The sequence below is a fragment of the Lucilia cuprina genome, chromosome 4, assembly GCF_022045245.1.
Source record: "Lucilia cuprina isolate Lc7/37 chromosome 4, ASM2204524v1, whole genome shotgun sequence".
Taxonomy (NCBI): domain Eukaryota; kingdom Metazoa; phylum Arthropoda; class Insecta; order Diptera; family Calliphoridae; genus Lucilia; species Lucilia cuprina.
The window spans coordinates 69729345-69746573 of NC_060952.1; the positions used below are offsets into that span (position 1 = coordinate 69729345).

General features: G+C 26.9%; 1 protein-coding gene and 1 long non-coding RNA gene across 6 annotated transcripts in view; one reads left to right on the plus strand and one right to left on the minus strand.

Moving 5' to 3' along the window:
* The window catches only part of LOC111680407, a 170867-nt gene that overhangs the window by 117485 nt on the left and 36153 nt on the right, over positions 1-17229 (plus strand). For all 5 annotated transcript variants that reach the window (XM_046949925.1, XM_046949923.1, XM_046949924.1 and 2 more), the window contains 2 exons: positions 14224-14352; positions 15537-15796. In XM_046949925.1, coding sequence (XP_046805881.1) covers positions 14224-14352; positions 15537-15796 — 389 coding nt within the window. The remainder of the gene's footprint in view (positions 1-14223; positions 14353-15536; positions 15797-17229) is intronic.
* On the minus strand, positions 3920-4351 carry LOC124419658. Its single transcript, XR_006940748.1, has 2 exons — positions 4227-4351; positions 3920-4163 (listed from the first exon to the last, which is right to left on the minus strand). It is a non-coding gene; the product is annotated as an uncharacterized LOC124419658 (long non-coding RNA).

Genomic DNA, 17229 nt, shown 5'->3' on the forward strand with positions numbered 1-17229 from the left:
ATTATTATTTTTATGTACACTTAAGCCTAGGCTTGCTATACTTAATCTCGAAAGGAACTGTTTATTCTTAAGCTAAATAAAGTTTATTTATTGAAGCATTATTTAAAGAATGTTAATAAAAGCAAGCACTTTCGAAAATGACCGACTACATGATGACTTACACCAACTATAACTAGGGTGTCAATTGCAATAGATAAAACAAAGTATCTAAAAGATTTTTGAACCTTAAATTATATAGAAAAAATTAAAAAAAAAATATTTTAGATCCGTTATTTTTACGTTTAAAAGCACTAGCACAAAAACTTAATAGTGTAGGGTTTAAAAAAAAATACTTATAATATTTTTGGAGACATTGGTGTGCTTAGTAGGGCATTAAAGGAAAATTATTAAGAACATGAAACATATCTATTCATTTATTGTCTTAGTCTTAAAAAAATTAAATAAATAAATAAATAAATAAAAAGGAAAAGAAAAGAAAGTAGACGACTATCCGCTTAAGAGTATTTATACAGATTAAATTCATGATATTATTGCTTAATTTTTTCTCTATGAAGAAAAAATTAAATCGTTCTAAGAATAAAATGTTGTTTTGTTTCTTCTAAATGAGAAAAAAAGCTTGTATCGTATTGAATTGTAACCAATAAAATAAAATGAGAAAGACAAAAAAATTAAATAAATAACAATAAATAATAATAAAAGGGATTGCTCCCCATCTACTAACGAACAAATAAAAGAAACAATACCAACAGGCCAACAACAAATAAGCAAACAAACAAATATTACCAGAACACAAACAACGACAATAATAAATGTAATAAAAGAAAATCTCAGTCGGTTATTTTCTCCATTTTTTTGCGGCAATGAGCTTGATTGTACCGCAAGCAGAAGGAGGATATCTCGGCTGCTATGACGTTGTCAGCAACACTACAAATATGTATGTATAGTCAGTTGTATTACTAACAAGTAGTAGCAGCAGCAGTCATAAAAGTTTAATAATTCCAATGATAAAAATGAATTACATTTCTTTTTATTTATGGTACGACACATTGTACATATGTATGTGTATATGTACACACATACTTTCTCTTATTCATGTACATATACAAGACAAATAATAATATTTAAAAATTCCTTTCCATCTTAATTTTTTCTTTCCTGCTTCATGCAATAAAGTTTAGCCTTCATCATCCGTTCTGTGTGGAGAAGTATTTTCATAGCCTTCATAAGGAATGAAATCGTTTAAAAAATTTCATACTTAAACTCAACTTATGCCCATGATGTTTAACGTCGATGATGGCATTGATTGTAAAAGAAAACATGAATCACGTCAATGTCGACAAATTAACGATGTTTTATTTTTTATCATAGTTGCAAACAGTAGGTGTACTCAGTTAATTTGTGTATGTCTTACAATTTTTATTTAACATGTGATTGGTTAGCAAACAACGAAATCGTTAGTTGTTTATTATTTCTTTGCAAATGCATGTTTGTAGATAGTAACTTAAAATAAATTTTAACTATTTTATTTATCAAATCAATGAATTTGCTACAGAACGGCATCAATTTATTATTGAAAAAATACTGGTCCTATACTCAACTTTAATTATCGGCTTAGCGAAATTTGGCCCACCCTCTCACCCTAGCACACATACATAATATCCTTCATAAAATAGATTTAACGTGCATAATTCGCTTAAAAATAAAAAATAAAGATAAAATTCTGAATATATAATATATATATATATATATATATATATATATATATATATATATATATATATATATATATATATATATATATATATTATATATATATATATATATATATATATATAATATATATATATATATATATATATATATATAATAAATAAATTTTACTGATTACTGCAAAAAATTGCAATAAATTTACTGGTTACTACAAAAAATGCAGAATTTTACTGATTACCGAAAATGTGATTACAATATTCCATAAAATCTAATAATTTACTGAAAGTTATATTTTTAACAAAAATATTTCATAGAAGGCAGACGTGTTTTGCTCATAAAAAAATAAATAAAATATAATATTTTTTTCCTTTCAAACTTACGACAAAAAGGTTTTAAATTTAAATTTATTTTATTGTCATTGAGAATAGACAAACCCCTTGTACCGTGTGGTAATGATCCTAAAAACCGCCAGATAAGTTTTGGAACTATGTAACTAATTCGGCACAAAATGATGAAGTTTCAAAAACAAACAATCAAAATATCAATATTCCTGATCTTGACTCTTCAGAATATAAAAACTCTAAATCCGCAACTTCACTTCAATGTTCAAATCAAATAACCGAGAACAATAATGATACAAGTTTGGCCACTAATATGGAACAACTGACACTTAATCAGATAATTTTGGTCAACAATCAAATGGTAATGATGACATTCAATCCAATTATTTTTCGCAAGAGGAAAGTATTGATATGGCAAAAACATCAAGTACATGAATTTGATTTTAAAACAGTAAAAAAGAAGAAATACAAAAGAAGTTTAAAAGGTGATCTAAAAATAGATTTAATCAAATTACGATCCGTTAAAATTGACAATAGTCAAAATACGTTTGCAATTCTAGACAACTTAAATGTTGCAGCAAATGAAATTAATCATGTAAAAACTAATCCGGTGACGAAAAAGCAGAATGTAAAAAATTTTAATTGGATCAATCTATATCCCTTTTAACTTTAATGCTACACAATTTGAGAATGGTTTGGCAAACATTGCAAACTTTTCAACTAATTTTGATGCATTAATAATAGGAAGTGACTTCAACTCAAAGAATACTTTTTGGTGATATAATACCAACAACCTTAATGCCAATACTTTTTTTGATTGATTAAATCTTAATTCTTATTCATTTGCTAGACTTTGTAATAATATTCCTTCGTATTCTAACGGGTTCGTTTTTTAGACCATTTTCTTTTGAGCTCAATTATAGTGGATCATATTGATATTAAAAATTTACCAACATTTTCGGATCATTTTCCACTACGTTTGAACTTAAAATTATTTGATTTTATCTTATATCAACCAAATTTATATTCATTATTTAAGAAAACTAATTGGGAACATTTTAAAAATGATTTAACAATGAATATATCGCAATATTTTCCACCTTCTAATATAAATTTAATGAACAACGAAATTCATATATATATTAATAAATTTACCTCGAAGGTCATATATATATATATCAATAAATTTACCTCGAAGGTGAATACGTTATATCCACTCTCAGTTGAGTTAAAAGCAAGAAAATTTGAGACATCCGATTTTATAAAAATATGTTTAAGGTCAAGTACAGATGTTAAACTTATATTGGCTCTCACAGATTGTAAGAATTAATTTAAAGTTTATTTAGTAATATATGAGACATTGCCAGCCTCGGGAGCAAGGGCTTTGGCATGTAATATACAATTTTAACCATGATAAAAATATGAAGGTAGTGTCATTTCTCTCTCTCTCAAAATTTTTTTTTTTTGAAGTTTACTGGTATTTTTGATATTTGTATTTTGTAAACAAATAGAAAAATCCTTGCCATAGTATATGAAAAATGGGAAACTAGTTTAAAAGAAATTTGTGTAGTGTATGTGGGATTTATGTTAATGATTTCTAAAATATTTTAAGTCCAGCGATAACAGTTGTTGAGCTGGCCCGATTTAGTTAGTTAGTTTGAAAGGATGTTTCATCAAACCTGAAGAAATACACCTAGGTTTACACAGGGCCTGTTGTGGTCTCCTTTGTTAGTGTCTCTGGTGGAAATCGAACCCACGACTTCCGATCTAACAGACTATAATACTAACAACTAACCCACCGGAGGCACACAGATTAAAAAAAGGATTATAAAAATATGTTATATGTATGTATAATATACGTAGATGGATCAAATTTAAGATAAATATATTTTTCATTAAGTTTAATAGTATTTCATACACAAAATGGACATGTGGTATAAAGAAATGAACATATAAAGTTAAGGCGAGCAACAATAAATTCCACTTAGCATTCTTGTCCAAACCCTAATAAGTAAGAAAAGTAGCCAATGATTTCATGGCAGCGTTATTTTGCACTTGAAGAAAACCGCGTATTTTTGGACCGAATGGACAGCTAATTCTGGTTCATTGTGCCTACATATACGTTGGAAGATAAATTCTTCATGTAAGATGATAAAAACTCCAATTTATTATTACATATGTATACATGTACACCGTTTTTAGTAGGTTCCTCCTGTTAATCCATTCCGCAACTTAAAGAACATGGGAAGCAACAGACAATTTATTGATGTATTTTTGGCAGATTTAGTAAGATTTTTAATGTATTTTTATTGAATTTAAAATTTTGTTTGATTCAATTCAGTTTAATTTTTATTTTTATTTGAAAAACAAAAAAAATAAATAGGATTTTTAAAATAAATGTGGTAGCTCGTTTAATAAAATACCAGCAAACGTCAGAAGGTTACTATGCCGACAAAAAGAGAGAATGACACTACCTTGATATTTTTATCATGATTTTAACTATTATTGTTAGGTTTGGTACTGTATTTTTACGATATTAATATTAGTTTAAGACATTACATTATAATCTTAAATATTTCCAATTAGTTATTTTAATATATGTTGTTCTTATAAAATTGGTTTTAAAAATGCCTCAATATATAACTTTAACTTTAACCTTCGCCTTACCAAAACCCACCCGGGTGACCTTTCCGTTTTTATTTCTTTAATATCTTAGCAAAATTTGCTCCGATTTAAGAGAAATTTTGACTCACTGAACAAAACTTAGAATTTTTTTCTCTAGTTTTTTAAAAAAAAAAGTTTAATATTTTTTTACTTTTAAACGATTTTTTTTAGCTTTTGTCAATTTTACTACATGGCTTACCAATACCCACCCGGGTGACCAACAAAGTTTGTAGTATTTTATTTATAATATTTATGTTTATTTCACATGTAATTTATTATTTTTTAGTTAATATAGTATCTAATAGTTCATTTAATTATCTATAATTATTATATTTATAAGTTCTTGTCTCTCAAAAACATAAAAAAGACAAGAACACCCGGGTGGGGTATTGGTAAACGACGAACATAAAAATTTTTAATATCGTTTGCAAAAACCTATGCGAAAATTTAAGTATTTCATTCGTCATAATTATTTGTAATTATATTTTATTTTATTTTACTTGTTTTTTATTATTTTTTATAAATACAGTCTCTAAAATAGCATTAAATAACCATCAATTAATTAATTTACGATTCTTTATCTGTTAAAATCATATAAGAAAAAAGGTTACCCGGGTGGGTATTGGTAAACGATGAACATAATGTGATTAATTTTACTAATAATGCATTTTGGTTGAAAATTTTACTCATTATAGTTTTCAGTAAGATTTGCATTACCAGTATTTTTTAGTCTTTACTGAAAAATTTTTTAGTATTTAGTAAAATTTTACTGAATACTGAAATTTTTACAGTAAACAGTAAAAATTTACTGATTACGGACACTTTTTTAAAGATTCCAAAATGCAACAAAATTTTTCAATACATTTCTGTTTCAAAAGTGTCACCAATTTTTTAGTTTTTAATAGAAGGCATTATATTTTATCCAAATATCTGAAAATTTGCGTCCTGTGCACTCCGCATAAATTTTATATGGACAGTCGCCAGACGAACGGATGTGCCTTAATAGAGTTGTATGTATTTCTGTAATGAATACGCGAAGTCTTATAAAATTTAAAGAAGATCACAATTTTTTACTACAGATTTTAGATACTGAGAAAAGATACTTTGAATCTACAATCCACTGAACACTAATAAGCAGTGTGGTTATTATTAAGCACTTTGGTTATTATTAACCAAAATTGGTTATTTTTATTTTGCATGTGTACATGTGAATTATTTTTTCGTTTTGGTTATTTTTTGCAAACAATTGAACTAAATGCTGTTTGCTTTTATTCTAAAAATAAAATTAAAAAAAAACTTTTTTTATCTCTAGTTTTAAATCAATTATGTAAATATACATATAGCCCTGTTTTGAATTTTGTTAATATGTGGAATTTTTTTTACTATTCGATATTTTTTATTACTGCAATTTGTACATCTACTGGTTATACTTATGTATGTGCACAAAGGTATTTTTCGATATCTTAATTGGGTAGGATTTAGCAAAAGTACCTATGAGTTTTCCACATATTAAAAGAGTTGATTAAAATCATAACAACACCGTACTTAATATTATTTATTATATTTATATTTAAAATATTTATTTATACTAGTCAATCTAACACCGTGAATAATGAATCCTCTCTCTCCTTTTGGTACATCAATGAACTTAAAATCACTTTTTGGGTCGATTCAAACTCGTCCTTCCTTCCTTTAATAAAATTCTATTGGAACTTTTTATGTAAAGAACTCGCGATACTTATATGAAAAAAAAATTTGGTGGGAATAGTCTACGTACTTAGTAGATTATGTCCTCCAAATTAAATTAAAAATTTAAAGTATAATTGCAACTTCTATACCTATTTGAGATTTTGCATAAACAAATACTGTGCTAATTTGCCGAAATTCTAAGATAAATGATTTAATAAGAATAAATAAAGTATTTTCTGCTAATTGATGCAAGAATAGTATCACAATATCTTTAAAGTAATTATCAACTGGTATTTTTAAGTAACACAGCTAAGGAAAATGAAATTGTATTGTATACAAAAGTTGTAATAACATCTAAACTCGTACGACGCACAATAATCGCGATATATGCAAAGATGTGATACTCATGACCTTTGACTTCTATTATCTCACCATGACTTTTAGTTCTTTATTTACATATTCTAGATGATGTTTTATACTAGTTTTTATTTTACCGTCTTAAATTCTACATTTTGGTCAATTTGTCGGATAATTTGGATAGATTACGTTTAGAAATATTGCTGAAGTTATGAATGTAATGCTAACATTCGCTACATGGTATTATAATTTAAAACCAAATTTCGAACGAAATCTCCAAATCTGTAAAATAGGAAGAATTTTATAATTTAAAATTGTTTTCCAAAAAGTCATATGTGGAGTATTTTTATTTTAAAAGCTCAGTTATTTTTTAAATAAATATTAATTGCATTTGTTCACGAATCTGCGAAGAGACATATATTTATTGTTGAAAACACGAAAAGAAACAAGATAGAAAACTGAAATATTTTGCCAAAATATATTTAATTGACCCAGTTTGATTGGTATTGAAAATGCGAAATATCGGTCAATGATATCACCTAGCCCCCATATTATGCCCTATTCAAAAAATTACTATATTGCTTAAAAAGCATCTATAGCGATAAGTTTTATTGGAAATGTATTTGTCAAAATTTATGAGGATCGGTATTATAATTGACTCTATCCCTCATAAAAAGTCTCCTCTGAAAATGACTTTAAAGCTCATAATGTACTGCAATATAGCAACAAAATTCAACATAATCAAGGTTTAAAGGAACTAAAATATCTCTGTCAGATTTTATGAGAATTGGTCCATAATTGATCATACGTCTCATATAAGATCCCGTACAGAAAATTACTTTAACGCTCATAACTGTTTTCATAATACCTGTTTAACGACGAAATTTAACATAGTTCCACTTCAGAAAATGAATTTGTTATTTAAATGTACAAATGTAAAAACATAAAAGGAATAAAAATAATTTTGTTTACTTTTTTCTTAATTTGGTTATTTTTTATTCGAATTTTGGTTAGAAAAGAAATTTTGTTGTGGCAACACTGCTAATAAGTGATACGCTGTCTTTTTTTTACAACAATAACGTTACACTCTTCTCACAGACGAGTTCTGTGTAACTCCAACACATATGAAAGAATCTTACTCTCTCTCCAAACTTCAAAACTTTGTCGCGAAAATTCGTAGCTTATAGCAAAATAGTTTTTATCGCTTAATGTTTTATTTTATTATTTTTTGCACAAAATTATTAAATATGTATATTTAAATAATTTTTACAAACGAAAAATATATTTTTTATCTGTTTAACATTTAATTTTTGTTGTTGAAATTAAAACTGAAAAAACAATGTTATAAATTTTCGTATGGTACAAAAAAAATATTTCAACTAAATTGTTTATTATTTCAATATTGCAGATTAAAAAGCAAAGATACATTCATATATAATGTTTATAGATAAATTATACTGAAGATTATTTAAAGAAATCTTTTAAAATAAAAATTTAAATGTAATATATATTTTTTTTTAATTTTTAAATCCGATACTTTGCAACTATGTTGGCTTGAGAATTTTACTAATACATTCCTAGAGTTAGGTACCGACTGAAAGTAGACTTAGGTACTTTTTGACAGCGTTTCATTTCTTAGTGTTCAGTGATACAATCTTTCAAAACCTTAAGTTCTTTATTTAAAATATCAAGAATAAGGATAATGTTAATGTTCGTATCGAATTCCATTTTAAATATATTCTGTTTTAATCAGCGTAAATTTTGTGATAAATATGTACGTATGTATTTTGAAAAACAAAAAAAAACTTGCTATTAAGTGAAAATTTACTGTGTGTTAAACTTTTTTTAATTCAATTGTAAGTTATATGTGTACCTTATTATCAAATAATCCAAATCAAAAATAGAATAATTGATGAAAAAGTTATGGATGGAATAGCAGTTCTGTACATAAATTATACTATTATGCCGCTTATTTATACTTGACAGTAAAACAAAGTCGTAAAATGTGAATGGTCACTAAGCCAACAAAGCAAAAAATAAACAAATATAATAAAAAATCCTCAACAAATATTTATTTATATTAAAAAACAAAAATTCACTTAACTTCAAAATTTTCATCACATTTTCAGTGTGGACTAGTTTGTTAGTAAGATGTAAGAAGTAAAAATAAAAAATAAAGTGATAAAAAATGTGTATTAATTTAAACAAGTTACAGTAAAAAAAATGTTTTTCATTTTATTTAACTGAAATAAATAAAAACGGATTTGATGACATGTTTATTTTGAAATTTCCTGTTCTTTTACATTTTTATTATTTTTGTTCATGTCATCATATTTATAAACCGAGATGAAGTCATCAAATTCAAATCAAAACATTTATTAATGCGTTCAAATGTACATTTTTATTTGACAAAATAACAGAAAACATAAAAATGATAAGTAAATAATTGTCATTACAAAAGCAATTGCTTATTGGCGAAAGCATTTTCTTAATCCGGATCACATTTTCTAATTTTAAAACTCTTAATGTTTATAAGAAAAATTACAACGATTTATTTAAATAAATGATACACGAATACTCAAGGAAATAATCTAGTTTTCCCTAAATAAATTAATTATTATTCAACTTGGTTCCAACAAGTACAAATATTTTAATTTTTGCTCATTAAAGTGGTCTCATATGTATATAAATGCTTTTAGATTGAATCTATTATTTGACAAACACTTAACCACTTAATACAAAAACATATTTTGAACGAGATAAATATTCGATGTTAGAATATTGTCACATTGTAGAATTTCATCCTTTTTTATATAATTCGTGCTTAATTTGTTTTATTTTAAGTATATCATAGTAAAGTCATAAGTACTTAAATTTTCAAGCCCATTTAAACTGTCTTATTCATAAACATTAATCATAGTTTTATATGTAGAACAAATTAGGTATGCAAATTTGATTTAAATATATACCTTTGATAAAATTTATGAATAAGTATAATTAAATTATTCGCGTTTTAAATTATTATAATAGAATTTAAGAATATTTTTTTTATTTCGTAAAACTCTAAAAATTATTCAATTATTCGAACGAATAATAAATATAAGTTTTTATTCGAATAATTAAAAAAATATAAATAAAACTGAATAAAACCATGCCATGGATGGTGCTTTCGAGTATTTCAAGAATCAGTCATTGAAACTTTCCAAACACAACCAAAAAATTGGTTTTCGTACATTAATGCAGTTATAAATAAGTAATCCAGGTTTAGGATGCTGTAAAGCGCAACTTGGGTCTTAAAAACAATTAACAATTGACAGTGTTATTGATCTTTTTCGTAATTCAAAAGTTGTTCAAAACTGATTTTCTTGATACTTTATATGGAGAATATGGTTAAATATTTACAATAAAATCAAACCTGGAAGATTGGTGGCTAATTAATCAGTACACTGAACCATTTTTGTTTTTGTTTAAAAACAGCAACACTTACACTTAAAAATTATTCAAAAAAGATTAAAAAATGATTCGAAACTGATTAGAAAAGACTCCTTTAGAAGAGTTGGCAAATAATTTTGGTTGGCCAAAAATGAGTTGATTTAATTTTCATTTGTTTATAAAATTAAATGTATAAGTATTTCAATTTATGTAATATTTATAAAGTCGATTTTCTGTCAAGGAAATTCAAATTATTATAATCATTTTATAGGTCTAATGATCTTCTACGGAAGGTAGTTGGGAGAATAATCTCTAAACTAAATTGTTTAAATCTGATTTATTTTAAAAACAATACCAAAATGTACAGCAATCACAAATAGGTCTTCCAGGTGTCCCATCGTTTATTGATTTATTTTGTAGTTATATATCGCACAGTATAAAGATCAAAAACTGGTTTTCGTTATATTGTATTAAAATTACTCAGAAACGACTCAAAACTGATTATTCAAAAATAATTATTAAACGACCCGTAATTCGGCTCATAAATGACTCCAAAAAAATTTATAAATGAGTGAGTAGTAATCAGAAGTGTGTCTCATAAAAAGCCCGTTTTCAATAGTCGCGTGTAAAGTACCATTTTCTCCCGACGAATTTATAATTTATGATCAGAAAATGAGCGCATATATGATCATTTTAGTCGTGCAGAAGAGTCATAAGAGGATATGACTAAAATAGCCAAATTAATTAATGTGTTTATCATCTTCAAACCAGAAGATGATTCTAAGGTGGGAGGTGGACATAGATACTTATAAATAAAAACATATTATACCTTATTCATTATGTTGGTGGATGATACGCATATAAAAATATTTTCTACAAACGACCCTCGAAAACTGATTTATGTGCTGCTTGTCAATATCTGCAACATTGTATTTATACATTTTATTTTATTTCTTGGAAGTGTAATCTGCGTATAATATTAAGCTTCATTTATGTATTTATTTCTGATTGAAACACGAAAATTTGACAGCTAGTGAAAAAAAATTAACGGCTCATTCAGTAAATGCCTCGGCTGGTACATGGCATTTAAAGACTTTTGTGTTATTCTCAATATTAAGCTAATAAATAATTTTCGTGGAAATTATTTATTTCGTGCTTGTGTGCAAAAAATAAAATAAAAATATTTTATTGCTGCTACGTTGTACAAAATTGTAGATTTTTGATGATTAGATGATTTTTAAAATACAAATTATGTTATCTATATATATAAAAATGAATGTGTGTTTGTTTGGGCATAGACAGCCAAACGGCCGAACCAATTTTTCTGAAATTTTCACAATGTGTTCCTGTATGTCTGGCTACTTTTTACTTCAAAATTTCAAGTGACCGACGTGCCACGCCCACAACTTTGACATCCATAATAATATTTTTTGACAAACTGGACTGAATGGTTGTAGTGGGCCATTCCATATGAAGAAAATATAAAATCTGTATAGCTGCGAAAATATAACAGATAGAGTCCTCAAATTTTGTCGGAATTACTTTATTGTCAATAGGATTACTTAAGGAAAAAAGGGCGGACTTGCTGTAGGGGGTGTGGCATCTACCATCAATTTAATACAAAAATTCGCTTATCTGGGAAACTATTATGTTTGAAACTTTCAAATTTTGCAAAATCCATGTAAAAATTTCGGGTAATATACTTACGGACTACCAAAGGGGGGTGTTATACTTCCCATATGAACAAAATATACAAAAATTTATTTATCTTGGAAATTAATAGAGCTAGCTTCTTCAAAATTTTGCACGAAAAACTTAAATTTTCATTTCAATATTTTGGGGAACAAGGTCGGATTTTGATTATGGGGGATGGAAACTCCTATATTAATTAAATATAAAACTGTTAGAAAAAAATCCTCAAAATTTTCCATGAAAACTTTGACATCAACATCAATAAATTTGCGGACTACCAAATTAGGAGCGTTGTACCTCTCATATGAATATAATATACAAAAATTCGTTTATCTGGTAAACTAATAGAGCTGCCTCTTATAAATTTGGAACGATGAACTTTGATATTCATCAGAACTTTATGGGGAAAAAGAACGAACTTTCATTAGGGGAGATAGAGTCCCCATATAAATTAAGAATTTAATTTATCTGGAAAGCTATTAAAGCCAGATTCTTCAAATTTTGCACGAAGACCATTAACGTCCATGTGAGCAAAAATTCGTGCATCTGAGAAACGTTGACATTTATCTGAACATTTAGAGCATTATGGGCAGACTTTCAATTTGGGATTCGGCATCTTCTATATGAATTAAATACAAAAATTTGTTTATTTAGGAATTTTAGAATTAGATTCTTCAAATTTCGTACCAATTACTTTAATACTCACCTGAACATTTTGAAGAAAAAGTGATGAGATTCATCTGTAGAGCTTGGAGCGCCCATATGAACTAAATAGATTGCTCAGGGTAGACAGCCCAGAAAATATAATTTGTTATGATAAAAATTACTAATAAAAAATGTGAAACTTTTTACTTAATTAACAAAAACAAAAGACTAAATAAGAAAAGTATCATATGATTTAAAAAGATAATTATATTAATTTAAAATTTCTCAGTCAATTTTAAGATGCTATTGAATAAGACTATTTTCTAGGGGCTGGTCTAATGTACATACATCTACTATAGTGCAATTAAGGCAAAAAAATAAAATATCAAAATAAATTAGATTATTAGATTAATTAAAATTTCACATTTATTTTCATGGGACAGGTCTAATGTACAAACAAATAATATATTGTAATAAATACAAAAAAGATAAAATATCAAAATAAATTAAATAATTTTTCTTTTATTTTTTCTCTTCTCTTTTCATACATGCAATTTACAATGACTCCTTGCAATGGCTGCTGAAACTACAATAACAAAAATATATGTATGGATGCGAATTACAACAATTTGTTACATGATTTTTTTATATGGCTGCGTATCTATTGTCATTTGTCGCATCAAATGCATTGACACTGATTCCGATGGTCGTTCGTTCTATATCCTGATGCTGTTTTATTATATAATTTTTCTATGCTGTTCTTGTCACTTAACTAACAATGTATGTGTCATCTAATACATAATTTGAAATATTATGAAAAATTTGCATCATCATGGGTTACTCTCTGGAATGGAAATCTAAACACAAACCCAAAATCAACAAACTTAATCCCATTCAATACTGCTCTTCTATGTTCGAATCTGTACTTGATGTGACTTCAATATGATCGTGTGATGTTGACGCTTTATATTTCTCAACAAACAAAAAAACACAATATTATGGAATACTAAATGTTGTACAAATTCGATGTTGCTACTGCTTTATGCCATTTTTCTTTAAACTTCGTTTAAATAATGGTGATTAAAATGAATGGCTACAATGAACACAACGCAACCTCGTTGGGTTGATGAATGAACGAATAAATAAATGAATGAATGTTAAATGTACAACATGCATGCTGTACGTTTAATATCCATAAACTTTATTCCTCTCTGTCTCTCTTCCACTGCACATGATGTTCTTTTTGTTCACATTCGCCAACCAACTCGACGCATTGACCTCGTTTATATTTGTTGAACAAACATCATCATCTGAACATAAATATACACGGTTTCCATTTTTTATTGTTGGATATGGTGTTGACGACGTTGACGTTTATTATGATGGCAAATTCTGCCTGCTGATGCTGTCGGCCATGATGATGACGATGAAAAATATTGGCCATATTATTTGATCATGCATCACTACATTTGATTATGCCTTCATAAAAACATAAAAATGTTTTCACATACATATACACGCTCAAACACCTGTGAACACATTGGAAAATATAATTGCAATACAAATATTGTGTATTAAATTATTTATTCAACATTCATGCACGTTCGTACACACGCATATATACGCATATATTTTCAATCTTTTTAAAATTGAATAAAAAAACATTGATGACTTAACCGGATGTACGGTGCAGCACTTTTGTCAGCAACACTGCGCACATATCAAAAAGCTGCCTGTGACACAGATCAAGTTGTAATTACATGTCCACGTGGCACAAGTATATCCATTGAATTTGCACAGTACAATAAGTTTATAGCCAAAGGTAAGCGTAAAGTTCATCACCAACTACTACAGACACTTATTAAATTGATTCCATCGAACGGCCGAAGGAAAATAAAAAATTACAGAGAAATTTATATTTTACCTTTTAATTGATCATAAGAGCCAAAATAAATTAAATTCCTCTTTGACCTTTCTGAGAGAAATTCTTACATTGTGTTTTATACAATGTAATGTTATTAATTCATACAAAAGTAATATGGGAAATTTCGTATCAAGTGACAAAACTCAAAAATCGATTTAAATTAAATTTAAACCAAGAATAGGATGGTAAGCCAGCTTTATCGATCAAAACTTTTTTACTTGGAATATTTTAAGGGGCAATGGAAATAAAGAATATGTTATTGAAAAATCCATGTTAGTTTTTTATAAATTTTATAAGTATAAAATTTGTTTAATATAAATATAAATAAAACCGTACAATTTAGATGACATCAAAGAAAATATGTAGTTCGAATTACGTAAAAAATTACAAACCTTGCAAAAATTAAATAAAAAAAAAATAAATTTAGCCCCTTACGTGAGGAGTTAGAAGAGTCTCGATAATGTTTCTTTAGCTTTAAATATGAGTAATTCCAGACTTCAACTAGACGACAGAATACAATCCAAAATAGTCATAAATACATACATGTATATAATGACACAATAATCGCAGCGAAACTTGTCACATGCTAGATTTATGTACTTAGATGTTATAATAAATTATATCAGCAGAACCTTTCTTAGAAAATCACTTTATCATAACTGGTATATAATAATAAGGTATATTTTCGTACTAAATAATAAAATTATCTGTTTATATTAAGTTTCGATTCATAAAATTACTAATAATAATTAGTATTATTAAATTTTAAAGGAAAAGTTCCATTAAATTTAGTTTGATAACATCTGTTAAATTAACGTGTATTCATTTGTTTGGCATCTTAACTTATTTATATTTATTTGTGCCAAAATAAATTTAAATAGAATTTCATATTCAATAAACACAAGAATACAAAAAAAAAAAAAAAAAATAAGTACATAAATTTAAAAAACACAATAAATAAAACATTTTTGCTGATTTTGCGTATATCATTGTTGTGACAAGACATTAATATCTTATGTACATATTTTTATTTTATATTGTTGGTATTGTTATTATTATTATTTTCATTTCAATTGAAACAGATGGCATAAGTATTGAGGAATTATGTCCTGCCAACGGTGATGGAATTGAAAATCGCACTAAAGCTAAACACTTACTACGTGGATCAACGTTTGGTTCGCCCACACAAAAAGTACCCGCAAATCGTTATGTAAATGGTGCACATTTATCTGAAGTGGCGAGTCTGAATGCTGTCTCTGCAGCGGATGCGGCAACAACCACCAGCACGGCTGACAATGATGATAATACACCAGAGAACTGCATGTGGCCAAATGCATTGCAGGTATTGTGTTTTTTCTACTTCTTTTTTGCTTTATTAAAATGGAAAATAAATAAATGAATATTTGTACACATGAATGCATATTTATACAGATGTAAGTATGTATTTATAAACATATATTAAATAAATAAAACATTTTGACATGACATCTCTACCAACTATGACATCAACGCGTTTTAATCGATTAACAATCACCAAACGTAACGTTGAGAATTATGTAAATGTCATTCAAAATTATCGTAACACAATTTAAATCATTGTCATGTCTACACTCAAGTGAAAGAATAAAAAATTTTATACTTTTTATTTACATATGTACATATGTATATAAATATGTATGTAAATCTATGTCATATAGTCACCGAGAAAGAAAAATTGGAAGTATTTTCTTTAAAAACCGCTGCTTAATTTCAGTCCAATCGTACCCGAGATGGAACTAAATTGAAAAGTATAAAATTGAATATATAAAAGAATTTTTTTGATATACTCAAAAAATTTTCTATATCGAACAATAACTTTTACTATGCAACAAATTAAGGGTCATGCTCTGGGGGTGATAACTTAAAGTACAATGTTAGTATTTTTCAACCCTTAAACCGTTCGGCGTTGGTAGGTCAAACTTTTATGTTATCGATCATTGGAAGTTGCGCTTATTGCCACTAAATTAATAATACTTTATAAATGCTTTCAGAATTTACCTTAAAATATATATTTTGTTTAGCTATCTGCAAAACAGTTTTGCAAGAATATTTCTTACATATTTTTGACCACAAATATTTAATGTTAATTGGCTAAAATTTGACTTAACAGCGACAAATGTTTAAAAGCACTAATGTATGCTTTCAATTTGTAAAGGAAGTTTCGACCCGCCAAAAAATAGTATTGCATAGTGTTTTCGGCCAATAACTTTAATGACACAAATTTTTAATAAATCAAATAAGTAATATTATTTCCCCAATTTTACAATTTTTAATCAACTTCAGTCAATCCCTTTATCTGATTTGATTTGACAGAAATTTAACACCAGCTACTTTTAGATATTAAAGAACATAGTAAAACCCGTCCAAATAAAATCTATATTTTTTGGGCACCTCCAATGTACATATCCATGTATGTACTATGTATATGATCATTTCACTATACACTCTTACTTTTTAAAATATCAAACATTCGATTAAGAGGGTTTGTACACCTGATTTGGAAATGTAAATCGATAAATCACCTCCACCTACAATTCGATTGGTATTTGTATCGTATTCATCAACTAAATTGAATTAAAATAATTGTTCGATTTCATTTTTATTTACATATAAAAAACTTTTTTTCATTACTCATATTACTTTAGTAATTCATTTCATAATGGATATACATGAATATTCTAGCATTCGAATGTATTTTTACAATAAATGCACACAGTACATATATTTCAATGTATA